Below are 21,990 nucleotides of genomic sequence, written 5' to 3' on the forward strand. Positions count from 1 at the left end.
ATTATTTTCTTTTTTATGCACAGTTGTTTTTATATAACAACCAAAGAGAGATGAAACAAATACCCTAGTTTGGAATTAGGACCATCAAAATAAAGATAGACTTGTTTCCCATAAAAGTCAATTTTGTTAAACCAATAAATTTTTACTGCTTTGAATAAAGTTTCCAGTTTGTTCATAAAATAGAGTTGTTCCATGAACTGAATTCTGAGTTAGCAATGAGCTTTTGTTAAAAAGAACTTTAAACCTGCTTTTGCTGATGGGGAAGTTCCATAAGAATATTGTGTATGTTCTTGTTGCTATAAAAGCCTTTGATTAAAAGACCCCTTTTTTTGCTTATTTACAATATTTCTTGATTGTTTATGCTACAGCAGGAAATAAATACACATTGATCAGGGTTAACAGTATTCAATCCTCTAGTGATGTATAGGTATCTATTAGTGATATTTGTAAAAATTGCAATTCTTTTGAATATGTTATTTATTCAATTTTTATCCTAGTCAGATGAGCTTTTGTTAAAAAGAACTTTAAACCTGCTTTTGCTGATGAGGAAGTTCCATAAGAACATTGTGTATATTCTTGTTGCTATAAAAGCCTTTGATTAAAAGACCCCTTTTTTTTGCTTATTTACAATATTTCTTGATTGTTTATGCTACAGCAGGAAATAAATACACATTGATCAGGGTTAACAGTATTCAATCCTCTAGTGATGTACAGATATCTATTAGTGATATTTGTAAAAATTGCAATTCTTTTGAACATGTTATTTATTCAGTTTTTATCCTAGACAGATGAGCAATCAATGTTTCCAACAACAGTAAAAAGATTAAAACATAAAGATGAATGTTATAATCATTTATAGATGTATTCTTATAATTTTTAAAAACATTGAGAGTAAAGCAGATGCTATTGATTTATCCATCTCTCTTTTTTGAATCAGATTGTGATATCCTTGGTAAATGGCCGTCCAGGAGCAAATTATTTCAGCCCTTCTTCCATACTTGGAGAGTTTACTAAAGCCACAAATATTCGTTTACATTTCCTCAGAACCAACACTCTACTTGGACACTTGATTTCTAAAGCTCAGCGGGATCCAACTGTGACACGCAGAGTGAGTTCTTGTTCTTTTTGACAGAGGAAATCCAATAGATAATAATGGCATTATTCTACAAAACCTTTGACCAATTTTTAACCAGCTTGTACTTATTATTGATAATTTAGGGTATAACATTCTATGTAAATTTTCCATATTATACATTATGTTGTGGTCTATTGCTTGAAATTCAGATAGATAGCAAGAGCAACAAACTGAAAACCCTTTCTGTTTGCATGTTCTCATATGTGGGTAATTTTTTTTATTGAGTAAGAATATTGTCCATTGAGTTTAGCTCTGTCTAAACCAGGAAAACCTTTACAGAATGCTAGGCAAAGTGGTTGTATGCACATTTCTTGTACCTGAGAGCCTTTCTAAAAAAACTCAGATGGCAAAGGAAGGTACAATATTTGTATTTGGAAACATCACCACTTCAGCAACATAGTTATTCAAATAGGCTTTTTATCTGTCACTAAAATATGGTTAATTTCTGTACATGGATAAATTTACCTTTGCAACCTAAAAGCTTGTTTCTTTATGCCCCCTAAACCACAATTTTCCTCTTGAATATATTATGATTAAATTCCTGCAGACTGTTAATGCAGAAGACCTGCATTGATTTAAGAGAATAGTATTTCATTTCATTAGTGCATTTTTGTGACAATTGGAATTGTTTAGTAAGAAAGAGGATGTTAAAGCAAATATATTTTATAGACAGAAAGAAGATTGCTGTATCATTAAGCATTCATATCTAATGAACTGCTTCTCTCCACAGAAGTCTACATGGATACTGGTAAAAGTGGTATCAGGGTAGAGTTAGCCAGCCGTTAGTTGCAAAGTTTTTATAACTGTGCTGTGATCCCCTGAAAATTGGAAAGTCCCTATTTTGGACATTCTTAAAGAAACATGAATCCTGGAGGCAAAACATAACTCAGATTTCCTTTTTCTTGAAGGATATGTATTTTGTTTAAAGCTACTTTTTTTTGCTAGCAAAGATGTGATGCATATTTTCAATATTTTTCAGGGACAGAATAAAATGCAGGCAAGTGATCTAAGAAGAAAATTTGCTTCACAATCCAACATGATAGAACTATTAGAAAATATGAAGCATTTTTTATATAATGAGGAATATATAAACCAGATTTATAGATATAGATACAAATAGAATTTTTAAGATAATCCATTTTTCTTTTTCTGGTCACTGAGTAAAGCAGCAAATTTGGTTCATTTTCACCTTCTTGAACTAGGCATCAGTACATTGCTGGTAGGGTAAAGAATATCTCTCTTTCTTATATATACATATATATCATTCGTATTGACATTTTCAGTGAGTCAGCCCAGACAGGATATAACTTTATCATCAAATAACCTGATGGTAGGGAGTAGTAGCAAAATAATAAACTGTTAATTCTTTGAGTACCATTTTGATTACTAATGACTTCTAACCTAATCCGATGTGTATTTACTCTGAATAAATGAGTGAATGTACTAATTTACTTGGAATTATTTGGGTCCAATGAGTCTGATTCAAATTGTAGCATATAGGAATTCAGTGCCACTCTTTATTAATCTATTCACAAATTCCACTTAATTCAGGAAAATTTGTTCCAATGTGAATTTTTATAAGCTTGAAGCCTTGATTTTAATTTAGCTCAAAGCATCTCTAGAAACAGTAACGGAAAAGAATTGGTTAAATAATATTGAAGAAAGACCAAGTGTTTGAATTAATAGTGTAAAGGACATTATACTGATTATTAAAAGAATAATGAAGGGAAAATGATTTTTTAAATATTCCCCCTTAGTCTTCTATAGATCTGTAATATAATAGAGTTTGTTCTAAGGACTGATGTGCCATCAAGTTATTGTTCACTTTTGGCAACCACACCAATAGATTTTTTTCCATGATGATTTATACCCAACCTGATATTTTAGTTAGATTTCAGCCTTCCATTCATGCCTGTAGTCTTGTATTGCTGCAACTTTTCTGTGGGGAAGCCTGTAACATGTCTTTTTTTTCTTTCCCGTAGGTACAGCTTTTTATCTCTTTACCTGTTTATTATCAGTATTAATACAATTCCCTTCCTTTCCTTCCACTGTTTCTTGTTTTTTGTCTCTTTCATCTGTGAAAAAACATTAAAATATAGAAAGTGTAGAAAACAAAACAAATGCATGATTTATTAGCATTGTAGTAGGAAAGCCATTATAGCCAAGAGGCAAAAAAACCAGAAGTCTGGTAACATCTCTTCTGATTAACAAATGTTACTAAAAGGCTTTTGCTCTTATGGAAAGTTGCTACCAGTCTCTTTCTAATGATTTACATTAAGTAATACATGTTTGGAGAATATACTTGGGCTAAATCTATAATTCATAACAAATAATTAGTATCCAATTTGCATCCATAAAAGTATCTAACTTTTTGAAAATAGATTGCTTCTGTTATTTTTCTACAAATCTTATTTCTTCTGTTATCTAGTACTACTATAGTATAAAAGACATCAGCATTGGTGGACAGTGTGTTTGCCATGGACATGCTGATGTGTGTGCTGCGAAAACTGACCCAGATTCCTACAGGTAAAGTAACCAACAGTGCAATCAAAAGAACAGTTCTTACAAATGATTTTAGTTTATGTTTATAAAATGATGGGGGTGATTTAGGAACTCTCCTTGCCCCAAAATCTCAGATAATGGTAAAGGTTATTCATTCATCCATCCCCATGGCTATGATAGAATGAGTTTGGTTTGAAAAAGCTATTAGTTTCCTGTATGGACTTTTACATACAAACGTGGGATATACATTTCATAAACAAATATGTTAACATTTGAATTTGTATTATCATTGGATTAGGACAAGGGTCTCCAAACATGTCAACTTTAGGACTTGTGGATTTCAACTCCCAGAATTCCCCAGCCTGCATAGCTGACTGGGGAATTCTGGGTGCTGAGTCCACAAGTCTTAAAGTTGACAAGTTTGGATAGACCTGGTTTAAGACATAATCTATAAATTATATTATTTTTAAAAAGCATCTCATAAAAAAATAAAATATGAATCATACAAGTGCACATACAAAGAATGTGCAAAGCAGCAGAACCACAGCAGTAGAATGAGATTTTTTTAAAAAAGGTCTCAGTAAGTAAGGAAAAGTCTTTAGTTCCAAAAAGAACATGAGATTTGATACTGTATAGGTGAACCTCATTGGACAGTGCACTCTGTAGACAGAATTGTATACAGAGAATACACATACATATTCAAATTGTACAACCGCTGCAAAAAAGGTTGTAAAGTACAACAAAAATCATGAAAAGTGCAACAGGGGAAATTTAACTGAGAATTACTTAATACTTACAGGTACCAATGTGAATGTCAACACAATACTTGTGGGGAAACCTGTGATCATTGCTGTCCAGGGTATAATCAAAAAAGCTGGCAACCTGCAACAGCCACTAGCCCAAATCTCTGTGAACGTAAGTCATGCGGAAAGACAAATGTTGCTTTAATGTAAACACAGGTCACATTTGCAAGGTTTACATTGTATAATAATAATTAATAACTATGTAAATGGTAAGTAATACAAACATATATGAATCCCATAGTAGCTCTGTATTTCTTTAGATTTGAACTGTGATTCTGCAGTTTTGTAGAGCAATTAAATGGCCTTTTTAAATCTCTTGTGTCAAGCCAACTTGATTAAAGTTGGTAGGTGGGAATGCTTCTTGTTTCAAGCTGAGCACATATTATCTGCCTTCTGCTGATTGTGAAAAAGTCACTGCACGTTCTCTGTGCAATTTGTGATGCTATTTTTTTTTTAAAAAAATCAGAGTTCCCTTGCTCATTTTCTTTCTTTTTTGTTAAAAATAATTTTAACCCACCATCTTTTTCAGCCTGCAATTGTCATGGCCACGCCCTTGACTGCTATTATGATCGTGAGGTTGAACGACGTAAAGAAAGTTTAAATCTTCATGGACAGTATCAAGGGGGAGGAGTCTGCATTGACTGTCAGGTAAACCCCCTGTAACACCTTTTGTAGATTGATAAGTACATGAACGTTGCAAATAGCATGCTGAACTTCAATTTTTCTGAGCTAGAGAAGAGAGTAATTTTCTTTCACTCAAAGATTTATTCAATTTTGATTGCAAAATATGCAGGACTATTCTGTAGAATTGAACTATTTTACCTTAGTAGAGCAATATCTAAGATTACATGGTTTAGATAGCGGTTGGGCCATCTCTGCAGTCATGTGACTGAATTTCAAGTGCTCAGCAACACATTTGCATTTACAACTGTCCCATGGTCATGTGATCACATTTTATGATGGTGTTGCTGAAATCTGGCACTTTCAGTTTTCAACAAAACCCTCCCTATAAAGAACCTTTGGTTTGCTTAATGACTGCAGTTTTCACTTAATGACCACTGTAGAAAAGGTTGTAAAATGTTACCACCATTACGATATACGAATGTAATGGGCAGGCTCCAATACAGTCTGAATTTGAAGATTATGTAGAGTCTGTTCCATCAATTAACAGCTTTAACAGGTAGAAAATTCCTCCTGATGCCTAGTTTGAGCTACCTTCCTTGAGGTTTTAGCCCACTGGTTCTGGCCCTTTCCTTTGGGCAATAGAAAATATGTCTACTCCCATTTCTGTATAACAGTCCTTAAGATATTTGAATGCTATTACAATTCTCTTCAGTTGTCCTTTCATTAGGCTAGATCCTTTTAACTGTTCCTCATGGGGCTTGTTTTCCAGACTACTAACCATCTTGGTTGTCCTCCTCTGAGCTTGAATAGTTGTTACTGCCCTTTTGAAATAGGGTGCCTAGAACTGAATTCATCTTCCATATAAGGTTGAATTTATTACAGTTGATATTTTTAAGTTTATGTTTTATACCGGTATCAATGCTATGTTGGATATGTGGCCATGTATATTAAGTTTGAGTCACAAGAGAAATCCATTTTGTGTTAGGAAAACAACAGAAAGAATAGAAACAAGAATTAATACCAAGAAACAAATCAAAAGTCAAACAATATGTTAAAGGAGAGTTAAAGTGCATTATGGATTTGGTTATTTATATAGTTGGTAATGTTAGTTAGATTATGATTATCATATTTGTAACCCTATATTCAGCTCTGGGAAATGGGGGAAGGAGGGGGGGTTGGGTGGGTTAATATTGTAATTTTTATAAAACTTTTTAATTAAAAAAAAGTCAAACACAAAAAATAAGTCATATATTAGAAAGAGCTAGGAAAAGCTATAATTGGTTAGACAAAGTTGCACCTTCAATTCCTTGATGGTCCTTGCAGTTGATCAAATTGAGTGGTTAATCTTGGTAATTCCAGTTATCTGTGAAGTACCAACACCACATTGCTCAAAGAGATGTTTCATGATGGTATTCTGCTTGTTTACCATATAAATAGTTGAACCTTGGAAGCTGGCAGCGCAATACCTATAATACAATCAGGTGGCACCCACAAAACCTCATCATCATACTGCAATAAAATTAAAAATAGAAATGCCCCAAATCTGATGAGATCTCATATGAAAATTCAGATATTTCATGATAATGTAAGCATTTTTAATTTTATTTGCCTTTTTCCTTAAACTTGATGCCCTATGATATTATATAAAATCATGTGATGGCACTCACCATCAGAAAATATTACCAATCCCTGATGAACCTAAAGTTACTATTTCCTGGTTCAGCCTGCATTCCTGATACATTGACAGAAATCACAAGTCATAGTACTGTTACATCAACCTTTTTCTTAATTGTGAAAACAAACTTAAAGTTGCCAAAACTTAAATTGTTTATCTCTTCTTCTGATTGTATTTCTCTTATGCCAATTTCTCCTTTATTTTATCTCATATAGCACAATACAGCTGGTATAAATTGTGAGAAATGTTTGAAGGGTTACTATCGTCCATATGGTATTCCAATCACAGCAGTGCATGGATGTATACGTATGTCAATTTTTCTATTATTTTTACTAGCCCCTTCCCCTCAATATATTTTAATAAGAAAAAATAATTTAATATATTTTACCATGTGAAGTTTATTTATACTACGAATAATGCTTTTTATTTTAGATCACATGGGAAAAGTTCCCTGTTAGGATGGCAAATGCCAAGCCTGTTGGATAATTATACATTTTGTCTGTTTTAGTCTGTCTGATATTGTATATATCTCCTATAAGGCTATATACCTATGCCTCACAATGTACAGTCTCTGAAGTAGGATAATTTGAATCTGGTCATTTGTGCTGCAAGTGAGGTCATATTATTTAATGGTCTGCCATTTTATTCTTAAAGGAACTTCATGAGGAGGTGAAGTTCTTTTGAAGAACAATTCTGTCTACAGAGTGCACTGTCCAGTGAGGTTCACCTGTACAGTATCAAATCTCATGTTCTTTTAGGAACTAAAAACCATTCCTTATTTACTGAGAGCTTTTTTGGGGGGGGGAATTAAATCTGCTGCTATGGTTCTGCTGCTTTGCACATTCTTTGTGTGAGCACTTGTATGATTTAAACAATGTTTTACTTTGTTTTAACGGTTTTTGGTAAGCTGCCATGGAAGCAGAATACAAATGCCAAAATAAAGGGAAACATTGTATCACGGGCTCCATTGACAGTATGGTCATACAATTCCATTACAAGAATCCTTAAAATATGGGAGCTAATGGGAGTGAATACAAAATTGAACTCTGTGTGATACATGATAAATGATTCAGATCACTGTATTAACCTTCTAGAATGTAGTTGTAGCTGATTTCACACAAAATAAATGTATTTCCATTGTGAAGTAATAATTGCTTAGGTTTTTGTACTTAAAAAGGATATTGATGTGATAGGCTTCACACAGCATTTCAAGATAAAAAGTAATATAATTATTAAATCTATTGCTGCCAAAGCAAAGTAGCAATTTGGTATACAATAGGAATTCCTGTTATTATAATTACAGTAAACTTAGTAAACTTCAGGAAATAAATGTGTTTGAAGAAAGCTTTTGATGATGTCATTTCCTGTAGCCTGCAGGTGTAGCCCTGAACATTCCAATGGCTGTGAAGAAGGATCAGGTCACTGTTATTGTAAGCTGAACTATCAGGGTGAAGCCTGTGATCGGTGTGCTGATGGATACCATAGTTTTCCTTTCTGTTACCGTGAGTGTAACAGCATGTCCAGTGAATCTCTAAATTAATATCCATTGTTTTATTCCAGATTCTCTTATACTAATTTTTATCAGAATGCTACCTCTAAGCATTCCTAAGTCATGCTTCTAAATAAGTCAAGGAGGTAAATATTTTAGTTTATTGCCATGCAATAGTCTTTTCTGAAATATGAGCTAAAGCTGAACTTCCACAAGCATCTGGAATTATATCTCTTTGACAGATTAATTATCTAGATTGGAATCAGGCAACTCTATTTTTAATCACACTTCCTGTCTGGATGAATTTGCTCTCCCCTGACTTCTAATTTTTTTCTTTCTCTGTTTGATGTTCCAATGCTATAATTGTTTTTCAGTCTAGTGCCACTATAGCACTTATGGAATGTGGTCACTAAAAATTATAATAGAAGAATAATTGTTTCAAAGTCTTGCTATAAATATCAAGATGCAGATATTTGCTAACATGGAGATATTGCAGGAGCTGAAACATGGAGAAAATGGGACAAAAGAGGATCTGAAATAGAAATATATTACCTTGGTAGAAAAAAATAGGAAGAAGGAAGTTCTATTCTATTAAATTTTATGACTGCATAAAAACTACAGGGTATCCTTCAACAGCCAGTCTTCTTTCTTTCTCACTTTGTGAGAGAGAAAATTCTTATTGGAAGGAAAGAATAAATCAAGGTAAGAGAAGATGAATATTGAGCAAGAGATGGATAAGATAAGTTCATCTAATCTTTTTCATAACCTGGACTAGTCAGTTTTCCAATTAGTTTGGGAACTTGTTGTTTTGAGTTTCCTTAGTTATTGGTTGGCAGTGAAGTTTGGACAATATTGCAATAGTCATTGGGAGTTGGGCAGTGTATAAATTGTGTTAATAAATAATCCTACTTATTTTGAAGTTTAGCTGACTTCAAAAAAGAGTTGGACCAATTCATGGAAGTCATGCAAATCAATGGCTATTAGTCTTGAAGGCAGTCTGCTGGTATCTGAAGGCTATTTGTTGGGACTCTAGTGGGTTTCCTTATGCAGTTGATTGGCAACTATGAGAACAGACTACTGGGCTAAGTGGGCAGGAGTCTGATCCAGCAAGGCCATGCTCACATTCTTGTGCTAGTTTTCCCTCAATATTGTAATTGAATGATAGAATACAATGCTTTCCAGAGGTTGAACCTCTGTTATTCCATTACAATACTGTACCTACCATGGGAGCAAGTGATGTGAAATAATCTGCCTGAGATTCTGGAGACCCAAACAGAAGCAGATGGATAAATAGTCTATCTAATTCTCTATATTCTTTTCATTTTGGCAAGTAGTAGGAGTGGTCTCAGCCAGAATGAGGAGCTGAGAAGAATGGACTTTTCATGTGAATTTTAAAAGAGTATCATACAGACATATATTTAAAAAGGCATATGTAAGTACTGTACACCTACACCAGCAGACACCTGCAGAGGGTGTCAACCTTTGCTGATTAAGAGTTTATCCATCACAGGGCCCTCTGGCATAGGAAGCTTCTTAGCACAGGAAATCTTTAACTGGAAGCTATTTGACATCTGTTTCTGCACCTGGATTATTGCTCTGTAATTCCCTTAGTTATTTAGAGCTTTGTCTAGGCAGCATCAACCTTTCCCAACCTTGCAACTTCAATCAAGATATTCTTGGCAAATGCTGTTACACTGTCATGCTCTTCTCTCTTCCAGTATTAGGCAGCCGTTGCAGACCAGGATATTTTGGAACACATTGTCAGCGTAAGTTTTGCTATTCTTCTGGGAAATGCCAAAGATAACTGCAGGGCAATATCACTAGGAGACTCCCCCCCCCCGCTCCTGTTGTGCTTGAAACTCGAGGCTATTGTTAACATTTTTAATTCATTTCTTTTAAATACAGCCTGTCAATGTTATGGCTCAGGGATGTTCAATAATGATATTTGTTATCGCGGTACAGGTTCATTATCAATGCCAGACTGGATTTCAGGGTATTCTCTGTGACAGATATGCGACTGGGTATTTCCATTACTCTTTCTGTCGAAGTAGGTCATGATTTGTTTTTATATTTTAAGCATTTATAAATGGCGTTCATCAAATGAAAAGGCAGGTTATAAAGTTTAAAAATGAACACATGTTCAACAGTCACTGAGGTGTCATAATAATATATTGAGAACTGAATTTTGTTCTAATTCAGAGTTCTCCAATTTCTAAAAATTAAAAGATTGTTTTTTAAAATTAAAACTGGGGCACATTTATTTATGTACACAGAAATATTTGTGCTTTAAAAAAAGCTTTTAAATCAAAAGGTAAGATAATTACATTTTACCTACAGACAGAATCAACTATCCATTAAATCAGGGGTAACTCGTGGACTTCAGCTTAGCTGGCTCAGGAATTCTGGGAATTGAAGTCCACGAGTCATAAAAGAGCCAAGGTTGACTACCCCAGCTGACTAAATCAAAACTTGGAGGTGATAGAATTGCTATGCTGATATTATCAGTTTTCTGTGCTTCACATTAGATGTCTCCCACGTGGAGGGCAGTGTCTCTAAATTAACAAACACCAGAGAAAAAGATATAGGAATGTTTCAGGAGGTCTCCCAGTTTCCAGTTAGTTAAAAAATACCCTGCATGTATTAATATACTGGGACCTGGGGGGAGGAAAAAGCATAAGAAACTTTTTGTGTAGTATATTGGTACCTATTTCATTGGTTCAAATGACAGAGATAAATAAGAATTGTTTTTTTAAAAAATATAAACATTAATACAAAGAAAAAATATTACTCCTTTTTTTAAATTCAGCATATATTTTCAGGGGAGGAAACAATCCCCTCACCCACAGAAATTAGGTTTCATTGATTTCTTTGAATTTTGCTTTGGAGAGACAAAAGGCAATTAAAGATTTAAACAGAATACCATGGTAAATTAATTTCTTATTTTTCTTATCTAGAATGCAACTAGGCATTCTAGATAAGGTTTATGGACAACACATATGGCCTTTAGGGCAATTGTCTTTGCCATCCAAATTATGCTGGGTCCAAATACAGCCAGTTATTCATGGTTATTAAGATCCCCCAGGTGCTGAGTAAACAATCAGCTTTATTTTTCTGCCTTTTCACTCAGACACTTCAATTTACAAGTAAATTTTAGCTGATTTACTGGTTTTTGGAATTTTTTTGTTTTTCCTAATAGGTATTGTTAGTTTTCTGAGTTTAAACTCTAATGCAGCTTCCTCAATACTTGAGATAAATTTAGTGTCATTCAAAAGTGGCTACTCTGTACGAAGAAGCACCGTAGTTATAGATCTAAACTTTTCTGAGATCCCTGGAATCCTCTCTGGTTCAGCTGCTTTGCTTAGCTCTGTTTATTGAAAAGTGTCTGGTAATTTCCTGCCATTTTGCATAGAAAGCATATTTAAATTGAAGTACAATCTTAAAATAAGCTTAGTATAGTGTTATTACAAACAAATAGGGTAAAAGGAGAACCTTAGTTGGTCCTACTCACTTTCCATCATCATTCTGTCTGATTCTTGTCTGCCTCCACATATGAATTTTTTTTATGTCGAACATGAATCTTTTTAGCTATTAAATATTCCTTTGTCATTCTTTGCAGATGTAGTTTCTTTGTCATGGCCCTTCATTGTTGAACTGTCTCATTTCTCATCTGGGATAAATGAGAAGTTCAGAGCCCTGCAAAGCAGCTTAGTATTGATCACATTTGCATGATTTTCTTCCTTTTGAACTCAACCCCAGCATTTCCAATGGTGACATTAATATGATAGGAACAGAGCTTTCCTTTCTTTCAAGAGCTTACTTGTGTAGGTAGGGATTACAATAAATGAACTCACCAAGTTACACACCTGTGCCCAAAAGAGAAATGTGGAATGCATTATCCCACAAAGAAGAAGTCATAGCTTGCTTGAGCAGTTGTAAATCTGCTGATCATGCTGGAGAAAGGTTTAATGCAATGATTTCCAAATTCTGACCTTTAGGTGATGGGAAATTAGAATTATGTAATCTTTAGACAGAGATGCCGACAACTGGGAAAGATGGGATTTGTAAATCAAAAAATGAGAATTGGGAGACAGCATATCACCCATCACATGGCTCCTTCATTCTTTCTAAGATTCATATCTTTTTGCAGCTTGTCAGTGTTCACGGTATGGCTCCTACCAAGACACATGCGATCCAACCACAGGCCAGTGTGATTGTCGACCTGGTTTCATAGGCCAGCAATGTGACAGATGTATCTCAACAAGTAAAACTTTTCCTCATTGCCAAGGTAAGAATTACAAGGACAGTTTTACTCATAGAAACATTGTACAATCAGCAGCTGGTATGGATTTGTCTGAGATCAGGAGATTTTGATCAGCTTAGCTCCCAACATACCTTGCAAAGAAGTTGATTGCTTTTGATAAAATGCTTGGCATCTTGAATTGAGTGGGTATTTTGGCCAGCCCTGACTCAGCACAGAGAAATGCTTTTTTGATTATAACTGATTATTCATATTCTGAAGGAAATCTGCTGTGGAGATAAACCGTGAGTCACTGTTGAGCAAGGTCAAATTCTTTGAACTTAAACTTCCTGTATAAATTGATAAAAGTAAAGTTTTGAGAATAATACTATCTTTTTTTTTAATTGTTAAAAAGGAGTCATCAATGAATGTGATCCTGCTGGAACCAGAGATTCTTTTTCTGTAAGTATTATATTATATAATTAGCAGAGTATTATATAAGTGGCATGAAGTGATAGCAGTTAAAAAAAAACCTGATCAAAGTAGTGTTGAATGTATAGTCAAAGAAGTCAGATATGTCAGAAAAGTGGGGAAGTTTAATCTGTGAGAGAGAATATAATTCATTTACAGGTGTCTAGATCATCCACAAGGAACTAATTAATAAATCCAATGGAAGAAAATGGTAAGGAAGTTTATTTCATTTCAATATTAGGAAAAAAAATTGTTACAGATAGTCCTTGGTCTATGACCACAATTGGGGCTAGAATTTCCATTTCTAAGAAGTGGTTGTTAAGTGAGTTGTGCCCAGGTTTACCACTTTCTTTGCCATGGTTTCTTAAGTGAATCGCTGCAGTTGTTGAATGAATCATGGTTTTAAGAATATCTGGCTCACCCATTAACTTGGCTTGTTGGAAGCTGGTGGAAAAGGTCACAAATGGCAATCACATAATCCCGAGATGCTGCAACCATCATAAATACATGTTGGTTGTCAAGCACCTCAATTTTGATCATGTGATCATGGGGATGCTGCAACGTTTGTAAGTGTGAAGACCAATTATTAGCCACTTTTTTCAGTGCCTTCGTAACTTTGGTGGTTGTAAGTCAAGGTCTACCTATACCATAAGAGATGCTTGATTGTGGAAGTGAAATATTCTGTTGCAATAATAGGAAGCTTTTTCATCAGAAGTATTTAAACAGAGGCTAAACATTCAGAAATGTCTAGGAATTTCAATTTTGTTGAGCTAGTAATCACATATGAAAGATCAAAAAAATGTTATGGATTCTTTGGCAAAATGGCTGTGTGGGATATTGGCCCATTCCCAAAATGGTTGCCTTGGGAGACATAAAACAGTTTTATCAGCCTTGAGTGCTTCTTTTTACCCTACTTGCTTTTCTTCAGACAAAAAAATGAGTTGCTCTTGCAATCATGTTTATTTTTTATATAAAACATGAAAAGATGAAGAGGACAAGGACCCATGTGACACTCTGTGGCACACACTAGTGTTTTTGGTGCCACGTGGAAAACTTTTGTCCTTGTTGGAAGAGTTCTATATTAAGTAAGGTATTTTTAAAAAATAATTTCTAAGATTGCCTCTGCTGTAAGATTTTCCACTTTTTGATATAAAGTCCTCATCTCTCCTTTCGAGTCCTGTAAATATCACAGTCAGTATAGTCTAATAGTTATGAACTAAGGTTCACTTGTGGATATAATTGACAGCTTGTTTGTTAAATCAGTTCTACACCTGTAAAATTGTTCCCTATTTCAGTTTTCTATATTGATCTGCATCCTTAGCCTGTGTGATGCTTAGTTTTTTTAAAATAACAAATTTGTTTTCCTCTTCATTGTTAGGGCTATTGTCAGTGCCTACAAAATGTAGAAGGCCCAACCTGTAGCATCTGTAAGCCACTTTATTGGAACCTGGCTAGTGCTAATCCTTATGGATGTATAGGTAACTGTTCATATAATAAAAATCAAGTCTATTTTCCTCCTATTATTTTCAGACCCTTCCAGTTTTTCCAAAATTATTTTCTGTTCATCAGCCTTGAAAGGAATAGAGTTGTGGTTCCATGCTACTGAAAGACAGGAGTGTTTGTCCTTTCAGTGTGTAACATGGAGTTTTTGCTTTTTTGTTTATGAGGCAAAACGCTAATGTATTTTACAAAATGCATACTATGCATTATATACAATATGCTGCAAATTGATGTGTACTGTATTTCTTCTCCCACAAATAATTACATCATCTATACAGCAATGTGCTTGCATTAATCAAAATAGAAATTAGTACTGAACTGATATTATTAATTAATGTAATGATCAATGCTGGACAAAGAAGTTTGATTAGGAAAAAGAAAACAATGTTTGCAGCAGACTCATTAGAAAAAAGAGTTGATATTTAGCATGACCAAGAATAAATGAGAGAGAGAGATTATGGTTCAATTGATTGCATCTCTCAGAATCCCAGTAAATATGGAAATTGCAGGGCAGATCTCAGGTTTATTTTTTGTACTTCTCCATGGCCACCATCTTGAAGTTAATTGTTGAAAGAGTAAATGCTATTTTCATTTAATATTTTTATTCAAATATTTTTATTCTGTTCTAATCTTTTGAGATCCTTGCTTCCTTATCTCCATGATTTTTAACATTGTGCTTGAAAGTAGGGGTTTGGAGAACTGGAAATCTAGTGTGCTCTGTGCATCATTGCTGGTATTTTTTTTTTTTTTTTAGTATTATGTAAAGAAAGTCAAGTCTGTCTATCAGTTGTACAAAACCACCAGAACCAAAATGTTAAGGATTTGTCATTTGATTAGTGAACTCCAGTATTATAATGAATTTCTCATTCAGATAGCTTTGTTTCCTTTTGCAGACTGCCAATGTGATACAGCTGGAGTACTAAGTGGAATTAGAGAATGTCAGCAGGTAAAAAGCATTTTATTTACTAACAGTTTATTTACATTCTGTTTACATTAAAAATTACAGAAGTCTTTTTATGAAATAAAAAAATACAAATTTATTTTATAATTTTTTTATTAAAGATTAAAATTACAACAGTGAAAATGAATACAAATTAAACAAAATAGAAGAATAAAAAGAAAAAAAATAGAAATTCCAAAAAAAGAAAGAAAAAATATTATAGTGAAGAAAAAAATGGGAATATGTAAATAAATGACTTCCCCCTTCATCAGAACTAGTATAAACAATTTTAATGACTTATTACTTTCTCTTATAATACAACAAATCTTCTTCCCATATCCTATCCGTTATCCAGAACAAATCCTTAAAGTCTTGTTGTTCAGTCATGATCAGCAAAAGTCATTAAGGTTACCAGATATAACAACATATTCATTTTAACCTTGATAAAATAAACCAACGTCATATTCATTCCATTTATTTTTAACAACCTTGATCTTTACTTCCTTCAATTTGTGTACTGGAATTATGTTTCTTCTCTTCTTTGTTCCTTCTCACAAAATTGTTCAAAACTTTAACAAGCCTTTTTTGTAAACCCAAGTTATGAAAATTATCCAGGTCATAGTCTTGATTTCTTATTTGTATATCCCTTTTTAATTATTAAGACATTAGCAGGTTTTACATGTTCAGCATAATATTGTATTAATGTCATTCTTGTAGCCTGTCATTTGTAAATCAATTTTCAACTCAGTTTCAATCTTGTCAGTTAGTGCATGTTGCTCTTCTGTAACATCTTTTAAACATAGTCTGTCCATAGACACAGACACTCTTAAAATTCGTGATACAGTTTAATATTTTGCTTAACTTTATTTTTGCCTCTGCTTTTTAATTTCTTTATCATACAGTAAATGTTCTGGAGAACACTAAAAACAACCTCCTGTGTTAAAAATAATGTAAGTTACTGCATTTCAAGTTGTAGATGATTTGTCAAGTTCAGTACTCCATAAATATTTTCTCACTCTTATTAGTAATGAAAAAGATCTTCCTTCATAATTCATTAGGAAGGATCACTAGTGGAAGACTCTCAGATTGTAACTCCTGAAATTTGTGGAAAAATGAGCTTAACAGAAATGTGAGCATATGTTCTGATGTTCTCAGGACAATTTCTGATATATTTCACCTTATAAGAGTGTCTGCAGTTGAAAGTTGGTTGAAATATGACAGATTACAAGATGTTTTCAGTCTGTTCTACTACCTGGAAATTGTTTTCTAAATTGTGGGAAGACTTAACACTTGTGCATTTCTAAGGAAGCAATCCAATAAAATATGCTGTTTGTGACTGTATGCCCATTTGCCACATAATGTCCAAAGTTTTCTTCTCTGCTACTGTTGGTATCAATGGAAAGGTTGAAATTGCCTTTGTTTTTTCCTTCCAACTCTCCTGTTATAGTTGGGTGGTGAATGTTACTGTAAACCTAATGTTTGTGGAGGCCCTTGTGATACTTGTGAAGCTGGTTATTATGGCCTGGAAACCAAGAATTATTTTGGATGTCAAGGTACAGTATGGCTTTTTAAGAGCAAAATTTGATACAGGATAATACATTTCTGAAAAGATTGTTTTTGTATATTATTGCTATATAACAGCTTTGTTGACGAACATTTTGGAATGCTTCTTATAAGTATGCAATTTTGAGCCTTCTATGTAAAACTTAGGAGGTTACATCTGCCTTAATAAACTTCAGTTATGGTAGTGAATAGATATTTCAAGAGAGGTAAGGGCAAGATGGAACAAGCAGTAAACACAGCTACCATTCATAGATTGGCTAAAGTATAATACAATCAAACTCATTTATAATTGTAGCCTTTGATAAATATTTTGCTTAAAAAAGACATATTTTAAAATAGATGGCCAATATAATAAATATTCAATGTTTTGTAAAATATTTTAGACTTTAGTATGAGAACCAGTTAGAAGATAATATTATCTTCTTCGGTCATGGCCCTCACGGAAAGATGGACAAACCGCTATTGGAAGTGTGTATGATCCAGACTCCTTGTAAATGAGATGGTCTTCAACGTTCCTTCTCATTCTGTGATTGGAAAACATTTTGTTCATCTTTCTTCCCACAGAGGCCTACAGTACTTCTAGTAGTGTGTTGTATTTGTTCTCTGACCAAAAGTTGATTTGATTCTATTTTTCATTTGCAGGATGCAAATGTGATGTGGGAGGGTCTGTAAGTCCTGTCTGCAATGACCTGTCAGGTGACTGCCAATGCAGAAAGCACATAATTGGGAAAACTTGTACGGAGTAAGTAAAATGGGAAGACTTGTTTTGTGACATCCCTCCTCAGTTATGCAAAGCAGGAAAATCACAATGTTTTCCCTCATGCTGTAACAAACCCACAAGGTTTAAGAAAAGAAAAACAGAATAACTACAAAGTGTCTTTTATTAGGCATTATTAGGCATTTTATATCTAGAAGCAATCTTCATGATTGATAATTTAGTATGAAATAAGATGTGGTTACATACAAAATTATAATATTTAAGTAGCCTGTACTATATTTCTCGATGGATTTCATGGGGCTGCATTTCAGTTGTGAATCTTACCCAACAAGCTACCTATTTGCTTCTTTCTTTTTAGTTTTATCTTTGGTGAAGGCAGTTCTGTTTAAGTCTGGAATTGATGCTAATTCTGATAGTTTGCTTATTAGGGCTGTGCTATTTCTCTTTGCTATTTTTATATTAATCTACAATGTACTTAAAATATCCATGTGTTACAGCATGATTTGAATTTTGGATCTGAAGTTATTTTTTGAGGCAAAGCAGAAAAATGGTACTTGAATAAATAATAAAATATATTGTTGATGTTAAATAAATTAAAGCTTGATGCAAAGGGACAGTGTACTTTGCTAGGGATCCTATGAGTTGAAGATAAGTTATTACCTTAAATGCAATAATGTGAAAAACTGAATGCTAAACAAATATTTGATCCAGTAGAGTTTTATGTTAATATAAAACACATTAATGTTCAAAAAGAAACCAAGACATTATTATTATCTCATTTATAAAAGGCCTGAAAAGAATTATTACTTACCTGATTTACATCACATGAAGTTTGAAATTGAGGATGGTATATCTCCTAATGGAAGAGGAGTCCGGTTTGGTTATAATCCTCAAGAATTTCCTGGCTTTAATTGGAGAGGTTATGTACAGATGTCTTCAATACAGGCATGTACTTTACTTTGGTCCAGATATGCTGTGTGAATTAATCTTGGTCTGACATCACCATCTCTTTAATCCTGCTGGAATTGTTTTCACAGATTTAAATCCCTTTCTTTAGATCTGCCTACTCCCTGTCTAGATTTGTTGGCTCAGGTCACCTTTCATTGTTAAGACAGGAAAGATGATAGTTATAATCTAACACATTTGAAGTGAACAAAGTTAGGAAAAACTGTTTTAGGTGGTGAAAGAGGAGATGGAAAACACAGCATCCTTCAATAAACTTTGGTCTCTTTATTACACAGTTTGCAGAAAGACCTAAGTGATGATTCCATTTCATTTTCTCAGCAGTAACTAAGATAACTTGGAACAGCATATATACCTATAACATTTTCATAACAATTATGTGCTTAAAGTTTATATAAACCTTTAGATCCCATGGTTCTTCTATAGCCATATAGAAACATTTGACGTCTCTCTTTCTGAGCAACAGTGTTGGGAATTAACATCATTCAACCCATTAAGAATGGTTGTGTGTTACAAAACCTGAATTTTTCTATGAAAAAAATTGGTACAGCCTAATTACCAAAAAGGAGAAATGTATTCAGAAATTAAATTAATTAGGTTTTGATTAATTAATCAAATTCCTTTTAGGATATTTGTTTATTTAGCATTGAGATTGATTAGAAATCCATGTCTCCCAAACACCAATTAAAATGTAATTTATATGTATAGTTAAACTGAAGGCAGCTTGTTGACGATGCTGGAAATTATTCTTGGCTATTTTCTGTGACATGATTTGTGAGACATGAGATTACAGCCCATCTGCTTCCACTGAACTGGTCAACATCATATTTGAAAATAAGAACAGTGAGAGTAGGACTAACTTTTTTGTAGACTTCTGAGAGAAAAATGGAAATAATATACCTCAGATCAAATTATTGCATTTCTATCAACATAATAAAAAGGATGATTTTGAAGAAAATGATTGTCTTCAAACAATTGTAAGAGGAGTAAGTATGGAACTCTTCCCAACTGTATCCCTTGCATTGTTAAAATTAAATTTGATTCTCTTGATAGTGAGCTATAACAAAATATTAACATATTAAAAGGAGAAACACCCTACTTTTCAAATATCTAATATAAAACTGATCAAAGAATGGCCATAACACAAAGTATATAATATTTGGTTGTTGGATGCAACATTTCACCGAATTAATATCAAAGTTAATTGGATAACAGTGCATGATACTACAGTCCCTCACTGATTCACTTGACAATTATATCAGAAATGAAGACCCTGAATTCAGTGGGGCTTACTCTCAGACAGGTGAATATAAGAAAGTTGATGAGGCTTGGAGATGAGTCTCAGATAATAGGCATTATTCTAAATATATCAGTTTATATACTTGATTGGATTTCATTGTGAAATGTTTTATTCTTTTTGGACCTACAGCAAAGTTTACCCATTGTGTTTGCATTTTCTAATGTTTCTAGATGTTTCCTGTCTTTCGGTGGTAGTTTTAAGTAATTTGCTTTCCTGTCCTCTTCTTTGCTTCTTATTTTCCCAGCCAGAGGTGGTAGTTCCTGTCACTGTGGCTTCTCCTAAGCTCTTCCATCTAGTACTGCACTATGTCAGCTTGGTTTCAAAACACTCTAAAGGGAAGATCTCAATTGCTGAGGGAAAACATTTTGACCCTCATAACACTTGTAAGTGAATTACATTTCTTGCTAGGTTTGCTCTTCTCTCTTCCTTACTTCAGGAAAGTCTTCTTTCTCTATGTATTCAGCTGCATATCTGTATCTATTTATAGAGAGAGAGGAAGGAGAGGGGTTCTCTCCCCAATAGACATTGAATATTTTGCTTGCATGGCTTACCCTTTTGGCACTTTATGGCTGTCTATCTTTTTCTTCTTTTATTAACTTCCATTTTACAGAATGAAGTCAGGATAACTTTGAGTGTGAAGAAACCAAAACCCTATTTATTTCATGTTATCTTGAGATATATAAATCCTGGAACTGCAGTAGTATCTGGCCACATAACAGCTTATCAATCCCGGACCCTAAAAGGTAGGTAAGCAGGACGGATGCAGAATTCAGTGAATGATGTGCAGTGATGTTCAGTGCAATTTAGTGTATATTTAATAAGGTTTGTTTACATAATCCAGTGAGTTTTGTGCATTTTGTAGTCTCTTACTTGATGCTTGATCTTGCCAACTTTCATTTTGGGCAGGCCTCTGATAGGTCTTGTATCAGACGTGCATTTTTTTTCCTGCATGCATGCTATAGGTATTTTTTTCTGTGCTTGTTCAACATGCTTAATTGGTTTTCTTAAAAACCATGAGTTGCTTGCTTTTGTGTAACATTGTGTGCTTCATTAGTGATAATTGTCCTTTTGTAAGTCTGTCTGTGTGCATTTGACTTAGTACACTATTCCAGCCTATTTACCTAGTTCAACATAGGAAGTAATCACAGAAAATAGAATAATTCTGTTATTAGTTAAGTGTTTTCTGTGATCATAGATGTGGATGTTCTGAGTGATCTATATCACAGGTTCCTTTGACCAAAGATATTTGAAAGTTCACATAACCAAATTCAAACAAAATTTCAGGCAAGTATATTGAACTGGCATCCTGACTCAGTTCAAGATAGATTTTGTGCATCTTCACTAGGCTATCGGTGATCTGTCTGCCCTTATTTATGGCTGCAGAGGTGACCTATAAGTACATAATGGCAGAAATGTCCTGTCTGGTCATAACTCCAGAATAAATTATTTTAATCACTCTGAATATAAGCAGGGTAAAGCTAAAGAAAAGTATAAAGCCCCCCAGCTACTCAGGTGTCCTGCTCTTCCTTGAAAAAAAAACTTTACTTATCTTTGAACAAGTGATTATGAAAACAGGCCCTATAACCCAGCAAGTTAAACAATTTTCAGTTGCTGTACCTTTCTAGTATCACAAAAGATGCCGACATGTGCATGTCATGCTAATGATCTTCATAATTAATCCATATTTCTCTATGCTTGCCTTTACTAGATCTGTAGTGCTGACAGATGTTTCTTAAGGTGCTTTTAGGAAAAAGTGATTTTGGCAGACTTGCTTTTGGCTTTAATTATGTGCCTTTAAAAGCTACCATTTCCAGCCTCTACGTAGCCAGCAATGTTATTTGACAGAGGGATTAGAACTTGAAATTTGGGTGCTTTGTCTGAGAGGTTAATACAATGTGAATGGTACCTGTACTGAGATTTGGTTAGATGAGTGTTTCTCAATTTGATAACTTTAAGATGTGTGGATTTCAACTCCCAGCATTCCCTAGCCAGCTTGTTTGTTAAACATTAGACTAGATGAATTATGTATCTTTAAAGCTGTGGGTTGTGAGTGTTATTAGGAGACAACTA

General features: G+C 33.9%; 1 protein-coding gene across 4 annotated transcripts in view; it reads left to right on the forward strand.

Moving 5' to 3' along the window:
• LAMA3 (laminin subunit alpha 3) overlaps window positions 1–21,990 on the forward strand; it is a 123,486-nt gene that overhangs the window by 17,657 nt on the left and 83,839 nt on the right. For 2 of the 4 annotated variants that reach the window (XM_039328618.1, XM_039328620.1), the window contains exons 5-19: window positions 938–1,108; window positions 3,564–3,661; window positions 4,437–4,552; window positions 4,970–5,088; window positions 6,955–7,045; window positions 8,110–8,241; window positions 9,947–9,994; window positions 12,376–12,513; window positions 12,881–12,927; window positions 14,315–14,414; window positions 15,330–15,382; window positions 16,824–16,929; window positions 17,582–17,681; window positions 18,446–18,602; window positions 20,165–20,303. In XM_039328618.1, the coding sequence (XP_039184552.1) occupies window positions 938–1,108; window positions 3,564–3,661; window positions 4,437–4,552; window positions 4,970–5,088; window positions 6,955–7,045; window positions 8,110–8,241; window positions 9,947–9,994; window positions 12,376–12,513; window positions 12,881–12,927; window positions 14,315–14,414; window positions 15,330–15,382; window positions 16,824–16,929; window positions 17,582–17,681; window positions 18,446–18,602; window positions 20,165–20,303 (1,615 nt within the window). Of the gene's footprint in view, window positions 1–937; window positions 1,109–3,563; window positions 3,662–4,436; window positions 4,553–4,969; window positions 5,089–6,954; window positions 7,046–8,109; window positions 8,242–9,946; window positions 9,995–12,375; window positions 12,514–12,880; window positions 12,928–14,314; window positions 14,415–15,329; window positions 15,383–16,823; window positions 16,930–17,581; window positions 17,682–18,445; window positions 18,603–20,164; window positions 20,304–20,530; window positions 20,664–21,990 lie in introns of all 4 variants that reach the window. The other 2 variants (XM_039328619.1, XM_039328621.1) reach the window with 1 other exon arrangement.

The sequence above is a fragment of the Crotalus tigris genome, unplaced genomic scaffold (assembly GCF_016545835.1).
Source record: "Crotalus tigris isolate CLP2741 ecotype Arizona unplaced genomic scaffold, ASM1654583v1 scf7180000024382.2542628, whole genome shotgun sequence".
NCBI lineage: Eukaryota > Metazoa > Chordata > Lepidosauria > Squamata > Viperidae > Crotalus > Crotalus tigris.